The sequence below is a fragment of the Chrysemys picta genome, chromosome 5 (assembly GCF_011386835.1).
Source record: "Chrysemys picta bellii isolate R12L10 chromosome 5, ASM1138683v2, whole genome shotgun sequence".
NCBI classification, from domain to species: Eukaryota; Metazoa; Chordata; order Testudines; family Emydidae; genus Chrysemys; species Chrysemys picta.
Window position 1 is genome coordinate 8,468,888 of NC_088795.1, and position 23,684 is coordinate 8,492,571.

General features: G+C 44.7%; 1 protein-coding gene across 1 annotated transcript in view; it reads right to left on the bottom strand.

The window, feature by feature from the left end:
- Nucleotides 1-5,882: 5,882 nt before the first annotated feature.
- EPHA5 (EPH receptor A5) overlaps nt 5,883-23,684 on the bottom strand; it is a 395,151-nt gene continuing 377,349 nt past the window's right edge. The window contains exon 18 of the mRNA XM_008173251.4: nt 5,883-5,907. Within this exon, the coding sequence (XP_008171473.2) occupies nt 5,898-5,907 (10 nt within the window). The 3' untranslated portion in view covers nt 5,883-5,897. The remainder of the gene's footprint in view (nt 5,908-23,684) is intronic.

Consider the following 23,684-nt stretch of genomic DNA (forward strand, 5'->3'; position numbering starts at 1 on the left):
GTTATAACTGTGTGCAAACACTCTGGTTCTGCGATCTTTGAGGGCTATGCTCATGTGGGTTTAAATTATATTGTGAATTTCTGCCTCTTCCCCACTCCCCTTCATGCTTGAAGAGTTGTCATTTCTTCTGCTTATTTTCCAGCTCATACTTCCCTGGTTCTAGCATCTGCCTCATGCCTTGTCTATCTTTTTAATGCTAGAGCACAGAACTAGGATTCAGGGACCTGGCTTCTATTCCCAGCTCTGCTACTAAACTGCTGGGTGACCTCGGGCAAGTCACATCACATTTCTGTGCCTCAGTTTCCCCAGCTGTAAAATGGGGATAATGACACTGACCTGGTTGGTAAATTACTCTGAAATCGAGTGAGGAAAACTGCTACTTAAGAACTGGGTATATTATTAGATTCTTCCACTTTTAGGATAGATCCCAGGTAATGTGAGGATGGGTCAAATTTTCAGAAAAGGTCAGCTACCATTAAAGTACCACGTTCCATTGGGTGGTGAGCCCTTCTGAAAATCTGGTCCTGCATAGTTTGTTCAGGGGCACTTTCTATTCCTTCCTACAGCCGCTCGCCTAGGTTGCTTTGTAAGAGCCCCTGTTAGAGAAAGATACAAAGGTTTTCCTAGAGTTAGCAAGAAACCCTAGTACAATGAGTTAAGCATGGGCCCATCCCATCTTCCCTAGCCAAAAAGAAAAAGATCCCCCATCTTTGCCAGTGCAAGCAACATGCCAATTCATTGTCTATGACACTGAGAGCAAATAACTCTCACCAAACCATCAAACCTAAAATTGCATCATAAGTAAAGACCTTGCAGTTGTCCAGTATTAGATCATTTGACACGATTTTGTGATTCTGTCTCCATTTCCACTGTCTGTATCCTGCTTCTTCTCTCTCTCTCTCTCTCTATATATATATATATAAACATCCCTTTAGATAGAGCTTCATAAATATCAAGGCTAGAAGGGACCATTGTGGTCATCTGATCTGACCTCCTGTACAACACAGACCAGAGAACTGCCCCAAAATCATTCCTAGAGCAGATCTTTTACAAAAAACATCCAACCTCGATTTAAAAATGGTCAGTGATGCAGAATCCACCATGCCCCCGTCAACTGATCCAATGGTGAATTACTCTCTCTGTTAAACATTTTCACCTTATTTCCAGTCTGAATTTGTCTAGCTTCCATTTCCAGCCATTGGATCATGTTATACCTTTCTCTGCTAGATTGAAGAGTCTGTTGTTAAATATTTGTTCCCCGTGAAGGTACTTAGCGACTGTAAGCAAGTCACCTCTTAACATTCTCATCCTGCTTGTGTTTTTATCCCTTTTCCCTAGCTCATGTCTGTCTTGCCTATATAGGCGAAGCTCTGAGGGGCTGGTCAGTTTACAACTATTTGTACAGTGCCTGGCACCAGGGGGGTCCCATTCTTCTTTGGTCCCTAGAAACTAACATAATACATATGATTATTAATCATCAGCGTCATCCTGCTCTCATTAGCTGGCTTTGCATAAAGAAGTAAACTAAAGAATCCAAAAGGCTTATCCATTAGGTGATCTGAATAGACATATAACATTGTTCCATACTCCATAGCATCGTCAAAGGAGGAGAAAAACTATAGAAACGGATTGGATTGCAGCAGCCTTCGTCAAATGAAAAGAGAAATTATTGCGGGGAGGGGAGGCAGGCTGGGGGAAGAATGGAAATTGCAAAACATCTTTAATATTTATGAGCTTTGCAGCTATCTCTCTGGTACGAACGCAAATGCTGCGGATGCTGTCTCCTCATCCAGTCCTGACATTTACCGAACAGAGTTCTGTTATTTGACCTCCCTCTGTAAACATTGACATTGCATTCCCATGTATAATAGATTTCAGTCTGTTTTACCGCAGTCGAATGTTTCCACCGGGAACGTTATTACTTATTATGGCTGGAAATGCACCTACACCAGCTGTGAGGCTAAACATAAAAAACACACCAGCCTAAATCCCGGAGTCTCTTAACAGACCTCTGCTGCCTTATTGCCATGAAACCAGCATTTATCCTGAGATGCCAGGAAAGAAAAAAAAAATCTCACAACCTTTTATCTTCCTTGGGAAAGACTCGGAATTCTTCTGCCTCTCTCTTAAATCCTTTACCTTCTTCTAAGCTTACACAATTAGCTGTATCAGACTCAATAATTATGTCTAAACTCTGAGAAATACAAAAGGATGGGGAAACAGGCTTATGTATTCAACCCAGGTTTGTGGTTAAGACGCTGGACTCAGGAGAACTCAGTTTAATTCCTTACTCTGCCAGACTCTCTGAATGACCTTAGGCAAAGCCACATTTTCAAGAGTTCAGTGTTATGTTTAGAATAATTACAGAGGGAAGTTTGATTAAAAACATAAAATACTCTTGATGGAAGGTTGCAATGTAACAGAATCCAGAACCCTACACATATAGAAACTGAAAACAGAGATGGACGAAACAGGCTGCTCCCTAAAGCAGAGAGGCACAATTCATCCCGCCTTGCTCTAGGCTGTTTTTCTGCAGTCTGACTGCTCAAGATCTACATCGCACACTATCTTACAGAGACCCCCAGCCTGCAAGCAGGACCAGAAAACCCCATATCACTTAAAAAGATAGCTTGTAATTGTAAACAGTTTTCAATACACCACATTCAGCAGATTCTATTGTTCTCGGAGGAGCTGCCACGTGCTGAGCAGTATGGAAAGAGCTACGCATTATTTCTCTGTGGCTCAGTTTCCCATTTTAAAAATGTGAATAAAATTATTTCATTTCTTCCTTCTCTGCCTGCTGAGATTGTAAACTGTTTGGGCCAGGGATAGTCTAAGTGTATCTACACTGCCCAGCAGAATGGTTCCTCAGTCTTGGTTTGGGTCTCTAGTTACAAACCTCCAAAATGGGGGCAGAAACTAGACTTCTGAATGCATTTCCCCAACTTGAACCTAAGACTGGGGGAAAAAATACCTTTTTCCACAGCACCAAATCTTATCCTTTTTTTGTTATTGTTGTTGCATTGCTTTTCACTTCTGCACTTAGTAATTTGAGCTAGAACTGGGAACAAATACAATTGAATTCTGCAGGAGACGCTGTTTCTGATGGTAATTCTGGAGAAATAGAAATACACTAGGAAAACATCTTCAGTCCCATTTTGCAGACCCAAGAGGTTTGGAGACACTTCAGATCAACATTCAGGCTGATAATTTTAAAGCTGTATAAGAAATTTGGCTGGATTAATATTAATAGGAATTGGGCCTCCAAACCCCTGTGGCAGCTTTGAAAAACTACAACTCAAAATATCAGTTGTTCATCCATATCACACCTCCAGACTTTGGGAGTTTGCCCAATCCTGCCTCCTTAGCATTCATCTAACCCACATATGATCACGCTCTATAACAAATACTACAGAATTCTCCAGCAATGGAACACGGCAAGACAAGACACGGTAGTAACTTTGTTGTAATGAGAACTGGCTGCATGGTGGGTGTCACCGTTCATTCATAGGTCATAATGGAGAATACCAATTTCAGGACAAACTGCTGAGAAATAGGGCAGACACCCCCAGATTGGTGGTTATTCTCCCATAAGATATACCAAACCAGCAACAAAAGTAAACTTCTGTTTCACCACACTGGCTAACAAGAAGTCAGAAAAGTCGGCTCCTTAGGCATTCCAGTCCTTGTAATCACCACCAAAAAACGCTAGACTTAAAGATGAGTGGTTCTTTAAAACCAGTTTCATTAAACAAAGGGTTCTTCTGATCCCAAAGGACCAGCCACATACCCAGGACAATATACAGCTCAGATCTTACCCCAAAATCACACTGTTACCAATCCTTTAGTATTTAAAAACCAAAGGTTTATTTATAAGAAAGAAAGAAAGAAAGAAAGAAAGAAAGAAAGAAAGAAAGAAAGAAAGAAAGAAAGAAAGAAAGAAAGAAAGAAAGAAAGAAAGAAAGATGAGAGCTAAAATTGGTTAAAGGAATCAAATACATACAGTAATTGCAAAGTTCTTGGTTCAGGCTTGGAGCAGTGATGGAATAAACTGCTGGCCTGGTAAGTCTCTGGTTACTTCCAAATCACTGGAAGGTCCTCAGTCCCTTGGCTAGAATGCCCCCATTAGAATAAGACGATAGTCCAGAGGTTTGAGCAGGAAAGAGGCAAAATGGAGATGTTTCTAGGGCCTTTTATAGCTTCTGCCAAGTGAAGGGAATCCCATTGTTCTCACTGTGGAAATTACAGGTACAAGATGGTGTTTGGAGTCACGTGGGCAAGTCACATACACGATTTCGCTCAATCATAGCAGAAGCCATTACCTATACTCCAGATGGAACATTCACAGGAAAGTCCATTAAGTGAGTTCAGTATTCTTTGGTGGGCCATTTAACTTGAATAGTTCCTTCACAATGTGCTGGCTAAACACCTTGTTGGTGTATTCACAGGGTCAAACATGTGAAATACAGATACAGAGCCAATATTCATAACTTCAAATACAAAAATGATACATGCATACAAAGAGCATAATCATATTCAGAAAATCATAACCTTTCTATAGACACCTTACTTGACATACTTTGTACAAGATTTGTTGCAATGATATAACAGTGGTAGCAACAATGATCTACATGGTCATATTTTAATCCGATAACATCACCGTGGGAAATACTGTTCGCTCAGTCCAACCCATGATTCGATTCAAGCAGGGACATTCAGGCAACTTTCTGCTCTAAAGGAATATCTGGAGAGCAGCTTTAGTTCATGTCAATGCAGGCACTCAGATGCAAATGAGGAAATTCATACATGAGAGATTGGCCCAGTCACCCCAAACACACTGGCTTTTGGAGTTTGAGAGCAAGTCTGCTAAGGGGCATGAAAAGAACAGAAGAGTGGGGAAACCGATGACTCCTGTGCCAGCCACATCAGCCCCAGCATAAGGGATTTGCCAGGTGAGATAGATGGACCAAGGAGATGGAGGAGTAGAGTGCCACCATATTCATCCTGCAATGCCGTAAGGTATATCAGCCCTTAGTCTGTCTGACTGGAGCTGGGCCTGGGCTGGTGCCCGTAACCCACCCCCATCGCCCCCATGTGCTGAGTGCAGTTCACACACGGGGAAGAACTGAGCCCCTTGATTCCCTCAGGCTTGACTGTGCCTTTCAGGCACGGCCCATCTCCCAGGGTGGTGGGGGGCTTGTCACCCCATGGGGATCAGCAGGTGTCAACCTGCCTCGAAGTCATAGAGTTTAAGGCCAGAAGCGACCACCACATCCTCTAGTCTGATCTCTTGTGTGTCACAGTACTTCCCAGAGCAACCTAGTCACCCTGTGAGGAGACTACATTCTCCTCCACACAACTGGCCAGGCCACTGGACATAACATGGGGCAGATTCACTGCTGTGCAGAGAAGTCTTCTCTTCTTGTTCAGTCGATAAAGGCATCAGTTCAGCCAAGTATTTCATTACATGCTTAAGTCTCATTAGTGTCTGGGGCAGCAGTCTGCTCTTTTCTTCTGTGTCAGGACAGCACCTAGCGCAATGTGTTACCACAATATCCACTATATTAATAGTAGCTTTTTTCTTAATAGGGATGGACTTAAGCATGCTCTCAAGTTAAGCACATGCTTAAGTGCTTGGCTGAACTGGTGTCAACAAGAGGATTACAGTCCAGCAATCTGCTCCCCTCTATCAGTATTAAGCTCACTACAGTTTGTAGGGGGGACATTAAATAAAAAGGCATCATTAAAAAATACTTGAGATATTGGAATTTCTCTCAGACATTAAAAAAATACAATAACTTACCTGGCTCCAGGTCAGCAGCCATCTGCAGCCAGCATCTGTTTTGTTTAAATTTTACCTTCTAAACTTGCAGATATAGCGGTTCCGTTCCTTCTTCCTAACAGCTCCTGTGGGAGAAGAGGAACAGCATGTTGGGTTTTTTTTCCAGGTTTTTTATTAACAATCTGGATCTCTCAATAACTCCTCCCAAGAAGGATCCCTCAGTTGGAAAGCACCCTCATGAATTACCTTTTATACTTTGCTTTTACTCAAGTTCTCTCTCCCCCAAGTCATTGTGGGAGAAACCTTTGCTATGTAGTGCCACAGCTCATATGCACTGGTAAAAATGCTTCCCTTGCTAAGGTCAATGTGATCTTTCCCCCCATTATCCTATCATATATCCTCACTTAAAAGGGAAAACGGCATTGTAAATCCTAAAAGAAGCCAACACATGGGCAGTATTTCAAAAGCGTCTGTGTTTTCATATGTTTTAGTATGTCTGGTAACTTTTATAACATCGAAGCTCTCAGGTGGCTGCCTAGAATCCTCGATCTTGCAACTTGCTTCAAACAATTTGCAGGTATGAAAAATATCCTTATTAAAGAAGCATTTCAGGATACTCAGCTTAGGAGCGAATTACCTGGTTTGGGTCAATATTAAATTTTGCTAAACAGCTTAGCTTCTTCACCTACCATTCAGATGTATGCATTTCTCATGCATATCCAGGCTTTAGTGACATTCTTCTTAACAGAGCATGAGGGGTACCATTTCTATCATAGTATGAAGAAATATATATGTGTGGACATATACAGGTGCATTGTATCTAGGTAGAAATGATTGGCTATTTTTATCAACACTTTTTTTTTTGATGAAAAGATTGCTTAAAAATCAAAATATTCACAGAAATTGTCAATTGCAGCTAAATTTCATTTGGGAAGAAACCTGAAATGAAGTGTTTTGATGGTGAAGCGTCCCATTTCAACCTCTTCGGAAGGGAACATTTCAATGTTTCTTCTTGAACCAACTTTTCCAAATGAAATTCACTGGGTGTTTTTTTTTTTTTTTTTTTTTTTAATATTAAAGAACATTTTTTTAAAAGTTTAAAGAAGGCCCAAATCAGGTTTAAAATGTTTTGATTTCATTGTAATGAAACATTTTGAGCGATCCTCAAAGCCCTCATGTTTCAGTTTGGCTGTGCTTACATTAACATTTTCTGCCTTATTTAATCATGGACATCTGAAAGAGAATATAGGTGCTTCCTGGAGTCTCATTCGAACCCATATAAGACCAAAGAGGCTTCCACTGATGAGGGAGGGAGAGGAGATGCTTTGTGGGTTTGGAAGTCTGTCTTCTTGGTTTCATTTAGAAGGAATCTCTCCTGAACTTGTGAGAGAAGAGAGGAAATATGGTAAACTGAGTCTGACATAGGGAAAGGGTGATTTAAATGACTACAGATTTCTAATCATCCTCCTTGAAACTCTTATAAACATCTCTGGTTTTCACTGGAGAATACCAGTTTAATTCAAGCTAAACTGGGTTTGCTCTGAGCTTGCTCCAGTTTCCATCTCTCTAGTGGGAGGCCGGAAGACCTTTCACATTCTTCTGCCAAGTTTCCCTCTTCCAATTCCATCCTCCCTTTGAAGTCCCTCCAGGTAGAACTACACAGAGCGACAATGTATGTGTTTCAAATTAGAAGTTAGAACTGTCAGCCTTATGGCATTTTCTGGAGTTTGTCTCTTTCCGGGAACCTTGTTTCTCAGACTCTGTTGGGCTAGCAAACCACCTTTTATCCCTCAGAAAAAAGCTTGATTGAAATTTATTGGCTGACTTCAGCCTCTCCGGTGATTAGAATTTTCTTTCTACACTGTTATTCTCGGGTATTGCTGGCCTCTTCCTATACCCCGGGGAGATAGGAGGGGGTGTTCACTTTGAAAAAGCAATCAAAACATCTTTGCTGGAAAAGATTTTACCAGAAGGCTCAGAACTGAGAATAACAGCTTATGATAGAAAAACAATGCTTAATACACATCTACTCCTATGCAACTCTCCGTCCTGCATATTGTAATCAATATGCATTTGTTTTATTTTTTATGTTTCTAAAGATTGTGGCAATCTAGTCATTAGTTCTTTATGGAATGTATTATCTGTTTTCTCTGTTGATACGCATTCTGGAATTGCGGGAGGAGGTGGTTTCTTCTAAATTTAAAACCTCATAAAACTCCAAACTGGAACAAGAAAAGATTCCTTGGCCCTTTGGGACGAAAGCAGCCCAAGAGAAGGTGAAACCTGACAACCTTACAAGTCTGCTGCAGATGAATATTGCTGCTTTGTGACACTGAGGAGTCAAGAGAGGCACCTCATGGAAAAATGATTTCTCAGGATATAGGATGATTTTTCATCAGCTCTACTTCTACTGCTATGTCTGGGTGTCCTATGTTTACATTTTAAACATATATGTAATAGTCATTTAAAGCTAGACTCTGGCCACACTTAGGACTATGAGGAGATAAAAAATTTCCTTCTTCCACTGCTTCACACAGCGCACAGTCAACTTGTGGAACTCCTTACCTGAGGAGGTTGTGAAGGCTAGGACTATAACAGCGTTTAAAAGAAAACTGGATAAATTCATGGAGGTTAAGTCCATTAATGGCTATTAGCCACGATGGGTAAGGAATGGTGTCCCTAGACTCTGTTTGTCAGAGGTTGGAGATGGATGGCAGGAGAGAGATCACTTGATCATTACCTGTTAGGTTCACTCCCTCTGGGGCACCTGGTATTGGCCACTGTCGGTAGACAGGATACTGGGCTAGATGGACCTTTGGTCTGATCCAGTACGGCCCTTCTTATGTTCTTATGTATATTCTTATGAGTAAACTTGTATCATGAGTAACAACATTTTCAGTGTTGGGGTTTTGGTGAAACCACAGAAAGTTTCATCAACACTGGACATTTCCCACCAAAGTTTCCATTTTAACGAACAAGTCATTTTTTTTATCAGAACACTGTTTTGAAGGAAATATGTTGACTAGCTCTGCTGAGAGCTACCAAAGGAGATTGGGTTCATGCTCACTGGATGTCATGGACAGCAGCCCAATCCAGACTCACCCACACTTACTAAATACAACGTACTACAGGGTGACATTGCCGCAGTATGTAATGGGGGTTAAACCTCTTACATATTCATGAGAGATCGCTTTACAGATTCATGAGAAATTTGTTTCTTACTAGTAATATTAGAATAGTACTAAGGACATTCCCTCCTCCACCTTCTCCCCCTCCCCCACGGTATGTCGACACTGCATACTAGGGTCAGACTCTCACTCAGGTTTGAGCCCACCACCCCCTTTTGTCCACACACAAACCAGTTTGACTCCAGTCACCAAGCACTCAGGACTTGGCTCCTAAGACCCTGCTCGGGGGGTGGGTCGGAGTCCCGCTGCTACTTGAGTCCAAGCCCTGTCATTTTGCAGTGTGGACACAAGTCAAGCTGCAGACTCAAATCAGAAGGTCTGCGTAGCCCAGTCTAGACACGTTAGCATGGCGGTGAGACCAGGGTCTAGCAATGGAAAACCCAGGTTTAGAATGCAGTGTGGAAGCACCAAGCCCACAAGTCCAGGTTCCAGAGACCGGGGCTCAGGGTACAATGTAGACAGACCCACGGGGTGCCGGTTAAATAATGCCAGGATTTTAGGATCTAGCACTACAACTTAAGCCTAAGGTAATATCTGAAAGTCCACCCTTAGGTTGTTGTGGCTTATGGTGCTGTATATAAAACTCACATCGTATTTTAAGACCTCTACAATACTGAGTGTAGGAAAAAAGAGCTGATAAGTCTGAATTTCCCTGGTTTTAGGACAGAACACAACATTTTAACAAATATAAACTTATTATTATTATTTTGCATATGAATACAACTTCCTGCTTTCATCCCTTGACAAGATGTTCATTATGTGCATTAACTGCCAGCTGTGAAATTGTCTGCCGTTCCTTATAAAGGAAGGCAAGGAAAATAAAAAAAAAATCAATGTTTATTCTGTACTTAGGCAAATTCACAGAACAGGAATCTCCTCATTCACATTGCTGGAGAAATGGATTTTTTTTATGGGCTCTCAGCGCAGAGGAAGCATTCACTCATCATGGCATAGCAAGTATCTGCCTGTTACTGAAAGCCCAGACTCCTTTCTACAGCTCCTGCACTTGTTTGAAGCGTAACGATGCTTGGCAGTTCAGTGAGGTAGGGGCTCTTTTTTTTCCATTAAAAAAAAAAACAACTAACACACACCTGCAACAGCATCACATTTAATTCTGAGGACAGTTTGTGGGGATAACAAATGAATTTAGCCTTTGCTGTCAAACGGGCCCAAAAATCCCATGCTGGTGCATGGTGTTATTGAAATCAGAGCATGGCTGGGCTACGTTTTGCTGAAACCCTTCTTCAGCCAGGCCTGCATATTAAGCAACAGTTGGCACTGGGCTCTCCCATTCTAGTCTATATGGCTTTTCAAGGGTTATTTGGTCTATTCTGTGACTCCAGTCAGGGAAAGTCAAAGGGGCTCATCCTCGGTCTTGCCAGTTACCCTTATCTTCCTAGATACTGACTGATAGATGATCTGGTCATAGCATTAAACACTTTGATAGTGACAAGTTCACCCACATTGTGATGACAGAACAAGGAGTTGAAAGAAGAACGGAGGTCTACAGTTTGGGGATAAATGTAAAGCCACAGGGATATGAACCTAGAAGCGGGCACTTAACCAAGTGGATGTGTCTCATTCACTTGTTACATCATGTCTTATAGGCATTGACCTGCAATTTACAAAGCACCAGCAGCCCCTTGCACCCAAACATTGTCAATTTCAGGGTTGGAGTTTAGAATGTAAGCTCTTCAGGGCAGAAACTTTCTTTCCTATATAGATACATGTACAGCACTTCCTCTATCTGCTTGAGGCTCCTAGGTGCTTCTGAAATATAAATGTCAAACAAATAAATAATAATATTAAGAGTAAGAGCAATTATGTGCCTGATTCACCACTGAGATACTCGAGTTTTACACAGATGTAACCCTATCAATTTCACTAGAGACCACAAACTAGAGGAATGTAGTAGTGAAACAGGGACAGAAAGGTCAGATATGACTGAGGAACAATAATACTTTAGTTCAATAAGAGCAGAGCTGTATGCAATCATAATAAAACACAACTCTTGTATAGCACTTTTCATCAGTGGATCTCAAAGCATGTCACAATCTTTAATGTTTTTATTCTCCCCACGCCCCTGTGAGCGAAGAGAAACTTTTGGGCTATCACATAGAGATCTCTGTGCATCAGTCATCCAGAACACTTAACCATCTATGCCATCAGGAGAAACATGCATTCCGCTTATTAATCCAAAGGACACGATGCTCTTACTAGCTGGCCTTTTCCAAATTCTCCTTTTCACCAGTGTCACACCAACATTCCCACCTCTATTGCCAGAATTCCAAGTGTGCGAAAAGGATTGTTAATGAACTGTCCACACCGGAATCCAGGACTCAGTTACCAAAATGGAGTATGCAGATTGGTGAATAGAGATGTTGTATTGTCCATGTTTACTAACCTCATTTCAACTCCCTTCGAAAAGTGGGATTTAATGAACTCTGAAGAGTAACTGAGTCACAAAGAGAGAAAAATTCTGCTCTCACTTAGACTCAATAAAAACCCAGTGATGTCAGATTTAGTCCCTATTTTATGCCACTCTTCAATGCTATAAAACATGCCATGGAAAAAATAAAGAAAGAAAGAAAGAAAGAAAGAAAGAAAGAAAGAAAGAAAGAAAGAAAGAAAGAAAGAAAGAAAGAAAGAAAGACAAGACCTATCATTGCCCTATTTGTTTGAAATAACAGACCAGCATGTGGGACACTGTGGTTTCTCTGATCACTTCCATCCGCGCATGATGAATTGAAATCCACTTCTGTCCTATAAGTTCTACTCTCCCAGGACAGGGCCCTGACTTTTGAGACATACACCAAGACCTGATGCTGATCTATTACACAAACTGCATCATCAGAACACTGTCACTCCTCCCATGTGCTAACAGGCATCCTTCTTTAGAGCAAAAGGTGCCACAATGATGGCACAACTCACCTGGATCTGTCGAAGAGCGGGCTTAGTTTAATAAGGATTCTGACTGATGCTGACAGGCCAGATGCCAGCTCCTGCCAAGGCTGCAGGCATTAGCTAAGAACTGACAGACTCATAGCTAGAGACCAGACCAATTCATGTATGTGTTAGTGTTGCTCAAAATAGGTATTTGTCTTATAAGAATATATGTGGGCGTTTAGACTCTATAGAACATGTATTAGTTGCTGCATGCATTCATCTTATTTGTAATGTCTGTATTCCACTCTAAAGGGAAATATGGAAGCTTTGCTCTGTAACTTTGAAAATGTTTGCTCTAAACTTGCGAACCCAGATGGGAAGAGTGTTTCCTTCCCCTCCCTCCCCCATTCAGAAGAACCATAAAAATCAGATGGGCCACCAAGGAACATGGCAATACCTAGGACTGGTTAACGGCCCTATCACACCTTGGAAATGTTATGTGCAAGGAAGTTCCCCCTATCGCCTTGGAGGCTGAATGAAGGAAATAAAACAAAAATAGAGGAAAATTTTCCATCCACTTTGCGGTTTGAACTCTCACAGGACCAGAGACACCAAATTGAAGGCAGAGATCCGCAGGGGCTACCTCCTGGATCTATCCTGATTTGACAAGATCACTACAACTCTGTCACTCTTAGGATTTAGATTGCACTCATTTGTGTTCACGTGCTTTAACCGGAAAATAACTCTCTTATTTCTTTTCCTAGTTAATCGACCTTTACATAGTTCATTACAGGATTGGCTACAGGCATTGTCTTTGGTTAAGATCTAGGGTACTAATTGATTTGGGATCAGTGACTGGTCTCTTGTGACTGGAAGCAACCTGAATGCGGTGTGATCTTTGGTGCAAGTGACCACTTATCACTAAGTCCAGTTTGTCTGGGTAGCAAGATAGAGTAAAGAGTCTAAGGGGACTGTCTGTGACTCTATGGTAAGACAGTTACAGTGATCCCAGAGTTCACATTTGTTACTGGTTTGGCAAAATCTAATTATGGAATATACCACCAGTTTGGTGATATCTACCCTGTTTTTCACAGTCTGCCTTGAGGTAGGCATTGATGGTCGTGAGCCCCTCCAGACAGTGAGACACTGACATTGTCCTATCAGAGTACATTCACCCTGATGCAATGCCCTAGATGCTTGTTTTGTCCCATTATCTGATGGGGAAGAAAGAACTCCCTTGAATGTCTGGCATATAAAGATAACATTGTACTCCATCATTTATGGATGAACGAGATCACACTTTTAGAGCCTTAACTTTGATTTGATAAAGCATCTCATTTCTGTTCTATACTTTTACAGCCTCTCTCTGCACTGTCAATTTTCTCTCTCGCATGCAATGAAGAAATGTTAGTGGCACACAGTAAACATTCCCTCTGAATGTAAAAGGGAACAAACACAGCCCCATAAAACTAACATTTCAATATATAATATTTACTGCCTTGTCTTTTAAATATCAGCTCTGTTGCGGTTGATTGATAGTGTCACTGCATCGGGAAATAAACACTGATGCCCCCAGGTTTTCGTGGAATTAGGTTCCTTTTCAGGTTATTTATTTTTACCAGCCATGCTACAATGAACAAACTAAAAGCCAAACCAGAGTAGCCCATGAGTTATTTCTTTTCATTCTAACTTAACATTGGGGACATCTCATAAAGGGACATGCTCCCTCTTCCTCTGACCACACGTCCGAGCTCTGCGGCTGGACAGATCTAGGGAGATCAAAGTCTTGAAGGGCTAGTTAACAAGGCCCAGATCCTCAAAGGGATTTAGGCACCTAAATCCCATTGATTTCTGCTGACGTTAGGCACCTAAATACCTTTGGGGATCTGGGCCCAAGTCCCTTCACGCTTCTGTATAGGCTGGACTTGGACTGCAGCCTGCACAAGGAAGCCAGCACTCCCTATTGACTCATGTGCAAGCTGGAGTAAGCAGATGCTGCATTCCTGGTTACTACCTCCCAGAGGCAGGCGAGTGGAGAGGGGCAGGCAGTCTGCAGAGTCTTTTCTTTGCCGTGACTCACTGGCCCCCACAACGGAGCGGCCAGCGGGGATTGTCGGAATTTACTGCTGGTACTGGCCAGCTGCAGATTATTAACCCCACCAGGAAGAAGAAGGGAGGAAACAGACAGGCTCTGACACTGGATTTGGGGAGATCCTGTTACGTGGACAAGGGGAACTTTCACAGTTGCATTAAACAGGAATAAAAATAAACTTAGATTGGATATAAACCACCGTGTTTCAGGGCATAAGCCAACAGGAGTCAGGAAGAAACTTCTCCTATATCAGGTTATTCCATAACTATGTACTACAGGGTTTCTCGCATCTTCCTCTGAAGCATCTGGTATTGGTTGCTACTGGAAACAGGATGCTGAGCTAAATGAACCACTGGTCTGATCTGGAATGACAATCGCATGTTTCTACTAAGCTCAGCTCCCAGCTGATGGCACCTCCCTCAGCTACCTGTGAACCCTGGTTGGGAATTAGCCGCAGAGGAACCTTGGCTGTTGTGTGCTGGCATGGTGGGGCCTGCTACAGCAAATCACCCCCCACCTGGAGCACCAGCAGGCATCCCCACCCCTCCGTTATCGAATGAAACCTTCCAAGGTTCGCCCAGGACAAGAAACTAGAGCTCTTCAGAAGCTTGTCCAGGAAAATTTCGTTGTTAACAAAAATGAGGATTTGTTGAAAACACAATTTTTATGAAAAAAAATTCATTTTTGACCTATCTATTCAATGTAAACATTTTTGTTGACATTTTTCACCAGGGTCAAGAATAAACCACTTCCTGCCTTGCTCTGCGATTAGCCGGAGGCTGATGGGACACAGCAGGAAGAAAGCTATGTACAATCCGATGGCTGAGTCATGCAGCCCTTCTCCTTGGTCTCCCTCCTTTCCTAACATTATAACATGTATTTTGAGCACCGACTGGATCTCACTCCCCTTCACGTGCACAGCGTCTTGTGCTGTGGTAGCAGAAGCACCATTTTAAAGGCCGGATCCTCAGCTGGGGTAAATCAGTGTCGTTCTGCTGAAGTCAGCCGCTGAGGATCAGGCCCGTTTGTTAAGTGCAATAAGGTTATTGTTAAGAGGGTCTGGCGGAAAATGATGCTATTTACTAGAAGATCTGCGTCCCCATTTGGTTGTCTGCTTACAGTCATGTTATTTGATCAGTGGAAAGGTCGCAGCAGTTTGCACTTTCGATGCAGACAGCCTGCTGTTTGCATGGGTAGCCAATAATACCAGCCTTGTCTGTGTTTTTCTCCTTAATGATGCAACTCTCTCCGTCCGTTCCCATACATTGGCCAGCTGGCTACATCTGATTTCAAGGTCACAAAACTGGGCGGTGGCCAATGCTTTCCCCAGACTTTTATACGGTCTCAGCATTCCTCCGTCCCCATCATCCGCGCCAGCCAGCCTCATTCCGTCTTGCTCCCCAGGCACCAGACCAACCACAGAATAGGCATTTTAGAGTTAGAGCTCCACCAAGGGTCAGCTTTAAATGGGACTAAAATCAAATCGGCCATGATCTCCCAAGCCACATGGGTCCAGGTTAGCCACAAAGCCACTTGCAATTCAGTTCCCAGTTCTGAGGTGAACATAAACCAGAAAACTAATCAGTGGCATGTTTATGCAGCATAAAAATAAACCTGTGGTTGTTCGGCTCAAAACATAGCTACTGAGCCAATACTTTCCCTATTTCCCTTAGAACACCAACTCCTCGCTCGCTTGGATGGGAAAGTCACGTGACAGCGACGGGAGAGTACACTGGCAAAACAATTGCGTCCAAGCCTGTGGAGACTAGACCCCAAGATGAGGCCATTTTTGATGGATGGCTAGATTTCAGCCAGAGGAGAGTTGGACAAATTGGTCATTTCATCCCAGGCAAGTCTACAAAGACTCCGCAATAATGCCACCTATGTGGGGTCCAGGAGTAGAACCTGCTCATTTGAGAGCACCGGAGGGTCTGGCCTGCTGGGTTCACCGGCTCACGGTGCAATTTATACCAGCTGAGGAACTGGCCAATTGACTTCAACGAAGCTATGCTGGTGTGCCCCACCTGAGAATGTGACCTTTTCCATCTGGGGAAAGACTTCCTCGGCTCTCAGAAACCCTTATGGAACTATTTTCAGGGCTTACAAAAGTTGTCCTCCAATGATGGAGATGTAGCTAGGAAACTATATTGGGGGATTTTTTTTACAATTGGATTTTTAACTTTTATATTCCCCTTCCTTCTTTCCTTTTGATCCGATTCTTAATTCACCAGGAATTTACTCAGGCTAGTCCATTAGGGGAAGATTCACAAAGGTATTTAAGCACCTAACTCCCACCGAAATCAGTAGGAGTTGGGCATCTAAATACCTTTGGGAATCTCACCCTTGGAGCTCAACTGGCCCCGTGCAATGCAGCCTGGATAAGGGGGTAGCATGTAGTCACACTGCCCCAGGAGCAGAGCCCGTATCAGAGCATGGCTCTTCATACATGAGCCCATTGTATATAGTGGCTGAGAATTTCAAAGACACCTAATGGGGGGAGAGCGGTGAGGCAGCCAAATCCCCTTGAAAATCATTGGACACCCAACTCCCTTTGTCTCCTCTGAAAGTCCCAGCTTCAATCCAGGGTTTCACAAATAACTACGGGGAATATATTTGTCGTGGTTATGTGCTAAGCATGAGGAACACACTAAATATCCTTCTGCTACCTCCTTCCCCAGGACTGGAATCCATTGGCAATGAGCCAAACAGTGACAGACACAACCATCCTTTCAGGGCCTGCAATACTCCCTGACTTGAGAGCGCTATACATGTAAAGGGTCATCCGAGTTCTTCCCTTTTCTTAAAGCAAATTTCTAGCCCTTCTTCTGGGGCAATTAGCCTGAAAAAAGGAAACCACGGTTCAAAGTTTGCCAGCATTCCGTGCTACACCCCTAATTCACCGGCATCTTCATGCACTCTGGGGGTGGAGAGGCCCGCTGCATAACCAGGACAGCTCTGGGGGCTTGTCTAATTTAGGGCAGCCTCCCCAGGCTGCCTGGTAGGCCACACAGCTGCCTGGGATCTCTGCAGCACCCACCGCCAACAAACTCCTCCCACCACGTAGCCCCACCTCCAGCACACTCCCAACACCAGGGGTCCTCTGAGGGCCCTTGTCTTCCACTGTACCTAGCAGGAACTCTTCCCCTGGCCAGATGAAAGGGTTTTGGGGTCCCCCTGCACTGCGCTGGCCCTTTTACCTGGCATATAGGGGCTGCAGAGAGTGCTCACTCCCCCTATGAGTTATTCCTGGTCATCCTATAGGACACATGAACCTGTGAATCCCATGCATCACAGAGATTTCGGAGCGATCCCTAGATTAAGTCACAGTTGTAGGGGCCGTGTCACTCAGCCTCAAGCTAGTCCAGTTGCATTCTCTCCCCCCAGCTGGTTGCCTTCACCCAATAAGATGGAAAGGGGATTTTCTAGAACACCCAATGGAGTTAGACACCCACTTCTCACTGTTTCAATGGGAGCTGGGCACCTAACTCCCTTAGGGTATGTCTACACTACGGGATTAATCCGAATTTAGATAATTCGGATTTGAGAAACAGGTTGTATAAAGTCGAAATGAATGCGGCCACACTAGCACATTAATTCGGTGGTGTGCGTCCAAGTACTGGGGCTAGCGTCGATTTCTGCACCGTTGCACTGTGGGTAGCAATTCCATAGCTATCCCATAGTTCCCGCAGTCTCCCGCGCCCATTGGGATTGTGGGTTAAGATCCCAGTGCCTGATGGGACAAAAAACATCGTCGCAGGTGGTTCTGGGTACAGCCTCACTTCCTCCCTCCCTCCCTCCCTCCCTGCATGAAAGCAACGGACGGCAGACAACCATTTTCGCGCCTTTTTTCCTGGGTGGGTGAACACTGCAGACTCCATACCACGGCAAGCATGGAGCCCGCTGAGGTCAAGACAGCACTCATGAATATTGTAAACACCTCGCGCGTTCTCGTGGAGTTTATGCTGAGCCAGGACCAGAAAAACGAGGAGAGGAGGCAGCGGCAGCGGCAGCGCAGCGACAAGCATGATGAGGACATGGACACGGACACGGATACAGAATTCAGTGAAACCACAGGCCCCGGTGCTTTGGAGATCATGTTGTTAATGGGGCAGATTCTAAACATGGAACGCCGATTCTGGGCAAGGGAAACAAGCACAGACTGGTGGGACCGCATAGTGTTGCAGGTCTGGGACGATTCCCAGTGGCTGCGGAACTTTCGCATGCGTAAGGGCACTTTCATGGAACTTTGTGACTTGCTGTCCCCTGCCTTGAAACGCCAGAATACCAAGATGAGAGCAGCCCTCACAGTTGAGAAGCGCGTGGCGATAGCCCTGTGGAAGCTTGCAACGCCAGACAGCTACCGGTCAGTCGGGAATCAATTTGGAGTGGGAAAATCTACTGTGGGGGCTGCTGTGATGCAAGTAGCCAAAGCAATCACTCAGGTGCTGCTACGAAAGTTTGTGACTCTGGGAAATGTGCAGGCCATAGTGGATGGCTTTGCTGCAATGGGATTCCCTAACTGTGGTGGGGCGATAGACGGAACCCATATCCCTATCTTGGCACCGGAGCACCAAGCCACCGAGTACATAAACCGCAAGGGGTACTTTTCAATGGTGCTGCAAGCACTTGTGGATCACAAGGGACGTTTCACCAACATCAATGCGGGCTGGGCGGGAAGGGTTCATGACGCTCGCGTCTTCAGGAACACAACTCTGTTTAAAGGGCTGCAGCAAGGGACTTACTTTCCGGACCAGAAAATAACCGTTGGGGATGTTGAAATGCCCATAGTTATTCTTGGGGACCCAGCCTACCCCTTAATGCCATGGCTCATGAAGCCATACACAGGCAGCCTGGACAGGAGTCAGGAGCTGTTTAACTACAGGCTAAGCAAGTGCAGAATGGTGGTAGAATGTGCATTTGGCCGTTTAAAAGGCCGCTGGAGATCATTATTGACTCGCTCTGACCTCAGCCAAAGAAATCTCCCCATTGTTATTTCTGCTTGCTGTGTGCTCCACAATCTCTGTGAAAGTAAGGGGGAGACCTTTATGGCAGGGTGGGAGGCTGAGGCAAATCGCCTGGCTGCTGATTACGCGCAGCCAGACACCAGGGCGATTAGAAGAGCACACCATGAAGCGGTGTGCATCAGAGAAGCTTTAAAAACCAGTTTCATGGCTGGCCAGGCTACAGTGTGAAATATCTGTTTGTTTCTCCTTCATGAAAACCCGCCCCCTTTATTGACTGATTTTCTGTAAGGAACCCACCCTCCCCCTTCCCCCAGCTTTCTTTCAAACCAAATAAAGTCACTATCATTTAAAAATCATTTATTCTTTATTAATAGATTAGAAAAAGAGGGAGGGAACCCGGGTGGTATTTGGGAGGAGGATTACTGGGAAGGAAAAAGCCACAAAGAAAAGGTTAAAAAAATGACAGCCTTTTGCTTGGGCTGTCTACTGGGGTGGAATGGGAAGGTGTACGGAGCCTCCCCCCCCGCGTTCTTACACGTCTGGGTGAGGAGGATACGGAACATGGGGAGGGGGGAGGGTGGAACAGGGGCTGAAGCGGCAGTCTGTTTTCCAGCAGCCGTTCCTGAACCTCCACCAGACGCTGGAGCAGCCCCAGCGTTGCTTCCTTCATCCTCTGGTCTTCCTGACGCCACCTCTCATCTCGAGCGTCTCTCCTCTCCTCACGTTGGTCTCTCCTCTCCTCACGTTGGTCCCTCATGTCCTCACGTTGGTCCCTCCTCTCCTCACGTTCACTGACTTCTTTCCTATACTTTGAAACTGTTTCCTTCCACTCATTCAGATGAGCTCTGTCACTCCTGCTGGATTGCATAATTTCAGAAAACATCTCTTCTCGCGTCTTTTTTTTACGACGCCTTATCTGTGATAACCTTCGGGATGGAGGAGGGAGGCTTGAGGAATTTGCAGCTGCTGTAGGGAGGGGAAAAAAGAGAGAATTGTTTTAAAAGCTACATTTTGCAGAACAATGCTTATACTCTTTCACGGTGACCAACACTGTTCACATTACATAGCACATGTGATTTCTGTGCAAGGTCGCATTTTGCCTCTTAATGCTGAGTGCCTGTGGCTTTGCTGCTAGAGATCACAGGTCTGGGCAACAGAATTCTGCTTGCATGCGGCCATGGTAAGCCATTCTCTTACAGCTTCTGCGCCCTACTTTCCCACATACCAAGCATAGCTTGTAGAGTGCTGCAGAAGCCTGGCCAATCTCAGCCAGTTGGGGGGGGGGGGGGGGAGTGTGGTGGGGCTTGTCTGGGCAAGTAGAGTGCTGCGGTTTTTCTGTTAACATTCAGCAGCACCAGAAAACAAACTAACCACGGTACCCCTCCCCCCCACCGCGTGGCTGGTATCAGGGAAGATCCCTACAGGCACCAAACTAATCCCCCCCCCACCGCCGCCCCCCCCCCTCGCCATGAATTCTCTGGGATGATCACAGTACCCCTCCCCCCACCGCGTGGCTGGTAACAGGGAAGATCCCTGCTAGCCAAACGCGAAAAACTCAGGGCCAATTTCCCATCTGCGCTTGGCTAACTGCAGGGAAGGATTTATTTTCCGCCACAGGCAAACAGCCCAGTAGGAACGGCCACCTCTGTCCCCTTAATTAAGTTCCCGTATTTCAACCAGGTTACCAGGAGTGATATCACTCTCCTGAGGATTACACAAGAAGATAAAGAACGGATGTTGCTTGAATGCCAGCAAACACCGGGACCATACGCTGCCAGGCTTTGTCAGGCAATGATACCAGATTACTTGCTGCAAGCATGGCGTGGTCAAGTGTCCTACCATGGAGGAGGGAATAAAGATGCACTGCCCAGAAACCTTCTGGCAAGGCTTTCGGAGTACCTCCAGGAGAGCTTCATTGAGATGTCCCTGGAGGATTTCCGCTCCATCCCCAGACACGTTAACAGACTTTTCCAATAGCTACAGACTTTTCCAGTAGCTGAACTGACCGCGAATGCAAAGTCAGGCAAAGTAATCATTAAAAACCGTTTGCTTTTAAAACAAGTTTTATATTTTAAAAGGTAAACTCACCTGAGGTGCCTTCCATGGGGTCAGAGTCTTGGGTACTGGCTTGGGAGGCTTGGGAGGCTTGGGAGGGTACTTCAGTCAGGGTGATAAAAAGATCCTGGCTGTTGGGGAGAATGGAGTGCTGTGTGCTCTCTGCAAGCTCATCCTCCTCCTCCTCCTCCTCCTCTACCCCATCGGCAGAATCCTCAGGCGTCGAGACTATCCCCGACCCAGAATCCACGAACACAGGTGGGTTAGTGGTGGCAGCCCCCCCTAGAATTGCATGCAGCTCGGCGTAGTAGCGGCATGTCCGCGGCTCTGACCCGGAGCGACCGTTTGCCTCCTTTGTTTTCTGATAGGCTTGTCTGAGTTCCTTGACTTTCACGCGGCACTGATCTGAGTCCCTATTAGTCACTTTTGAAATCCCCATCCTTACAGTTTAAGTGCTGAGAATCAAAATGATGCAGTAGACAAAGCACATGACTGAGGGACTCCTGCATTTTCACCCTGGCTCTGACACCAAATCCTTCTAGAGCCTCAGTCAAGTTATTTAATCTTCCTCCATATATTTCCTCTTTGCTAACCCGGGCAGTTGAAACAATTAGTAAATAGTTACATAGATTACACAAAATGCCCCTTTGGTTAAATACCAAGAAGTTCCAGACACTGGACTGATTCCCTGTTTACCTACGGGTCACTTACACACACACACACACACACACACACACACACACAAAGAGTGAACTCGTTTCTTAACAGACCAGAGTTAGAGGGATTTCTTTTTGAAGTCTGAATGTGAAGAGATTCAAGCTCCTTTAATGCAGATGTTTCCTACAAAGTGTCACACTCTTTGTTGTTGTTTTTTAAATTTGAGAGCAAAACAAAGTGATCGAGACTTGACTGCATTATCCCACTGTGGCTTTGTCAAGGGAGGAACGAAAGTTCTGCTAATAGGGAACATCGGGGGGAAATGACAAGTGATTCAGACACCCAGATGATTACACCTTTTCACATGACAGTCATTGCTTTGCGCCCAGGGAAACTGTCACAGTCCCCAGAGAAGTCTCTAATTTTCCAATGTTTCCTGCCGACTCTGTGCATTTTGTTTTATTTCACCTGTCACTGTGGGTTCCAAATGAGTATTTACAGCACATTACGGAACTTGTTCTTACAGCGGTGGGAAAAAGCATTTAGGATAGGGTAGAAATCAGTAGTTTGTGCCACTAAGGGTCCGTTTTAGAGCTGGATTCTGTACAGTGAGTGTAGCCTTTTTTAATTATATGCATCGTTCAACATCTTCATAGCACCGGTATAATGAGCATATCACAGCCCCCATTCAGCGTTCTCTCTTGACGTGGAGAATTGGAAGAATATCCTAATAAACACATTCACTCGTTGTGTTAGTCACGTGTCCTGCGTGCTGTCCCATCTCTTTGCTGCTTTCTGCTTTGTAAGAACACATTCTGTTCCACCCCACACCTAACTTCCAGAATCGATCAAGCATTATAGCCAAAAAAACCTACAGTACAAGAACCATAAACTTACAAAGTCGAGCACTCAAAAGTTAGAAGATGTCAGAATGAAGGTTACGTGTGCAAACTTAATAGGGCCAGTTTGTGAGTGCACATTGTGATACAGTCATTAATTACGTAACTGAGTACTATTTTTGACTCTGGACTCCTGCCTCATTTAGTGAGCACGATGGAGGATGGAGAAGGACAGGAGCTAGGATGGGGTGGATAGGAGCAGAGTGGGGGAAGGAACAGGTTGAGGGCACGGGACTGAAAGTTCTAGAAACACTACACTTCCTTCCAGAACCTGGAATTGAATCTTGGTGTCTTGGGCATCTACATTGTTCTGCTGGCAACAAATAGCTAAAAGGCCACTGACCAAGTGTGTGTTAGAGAACTGGGATGTAGGTGGTCAGGCCAAGTGGCTGGAGCAGGAGCCGGGCCTAGAGGTTGAAGAGGGAGCCAGGCCTAAAGGTCAGAGTCCAAATTCCAGAGCCAGAGTCAGAATCAGAGCCAAAGGTCCGAACCACATTACCAGGAGTCAGGGAAGGCAGGAGCAAGGCTGGGGCGGGATGGGAACAAGGCTGGGTGCTGGGCAGGATTTGGGCTGGAGCTGTGGAGGAGCAGAGCATGACCAGAACTGGGAGAGACGAGCACAGGGAGGCAGAGAGTTCGTGGGCGTGGGCATTGAGCAGCCAATGAGCAACTGTTAGGTTTAAGAAGCAGCCTGCTGGCGTCCTCAGCCAGTCAGATAGGGAGGTTTGTCAGGCAGCCTAGGTGGCTTGATAGGGCTTCGGAAGTGCTGAACAGGCCTTACTCCTGACAGTGTGTCTCATTCCCCCACCACCACCTCAGTGGCTGGTCCACATAAAGGATAACAGCCTACTACTGCTACAAGTTACTGTATTAGCTCAAGTGGTAGAGGTCTGTGCAGGTGACCTGTAGGTTTCAACCCGGCTGATGACACACACTGTGCGTCAATATGATCTAACACATTTGAATTTCTGCATATTGGAGATTAGATAGGATAGATAGATAGATAGATAGATAGATAGATAGATAGATAGATAGATAGATAGATAGATAGATAGCAAAGTCAATCAAATGTTATGAAATTTTAGAATGAATTTTGCCCGTGCAACCTTAATTTGGCCCCTTTGTTTGTATGCTTTAGGAGTCTGTGACAGACACATGGCA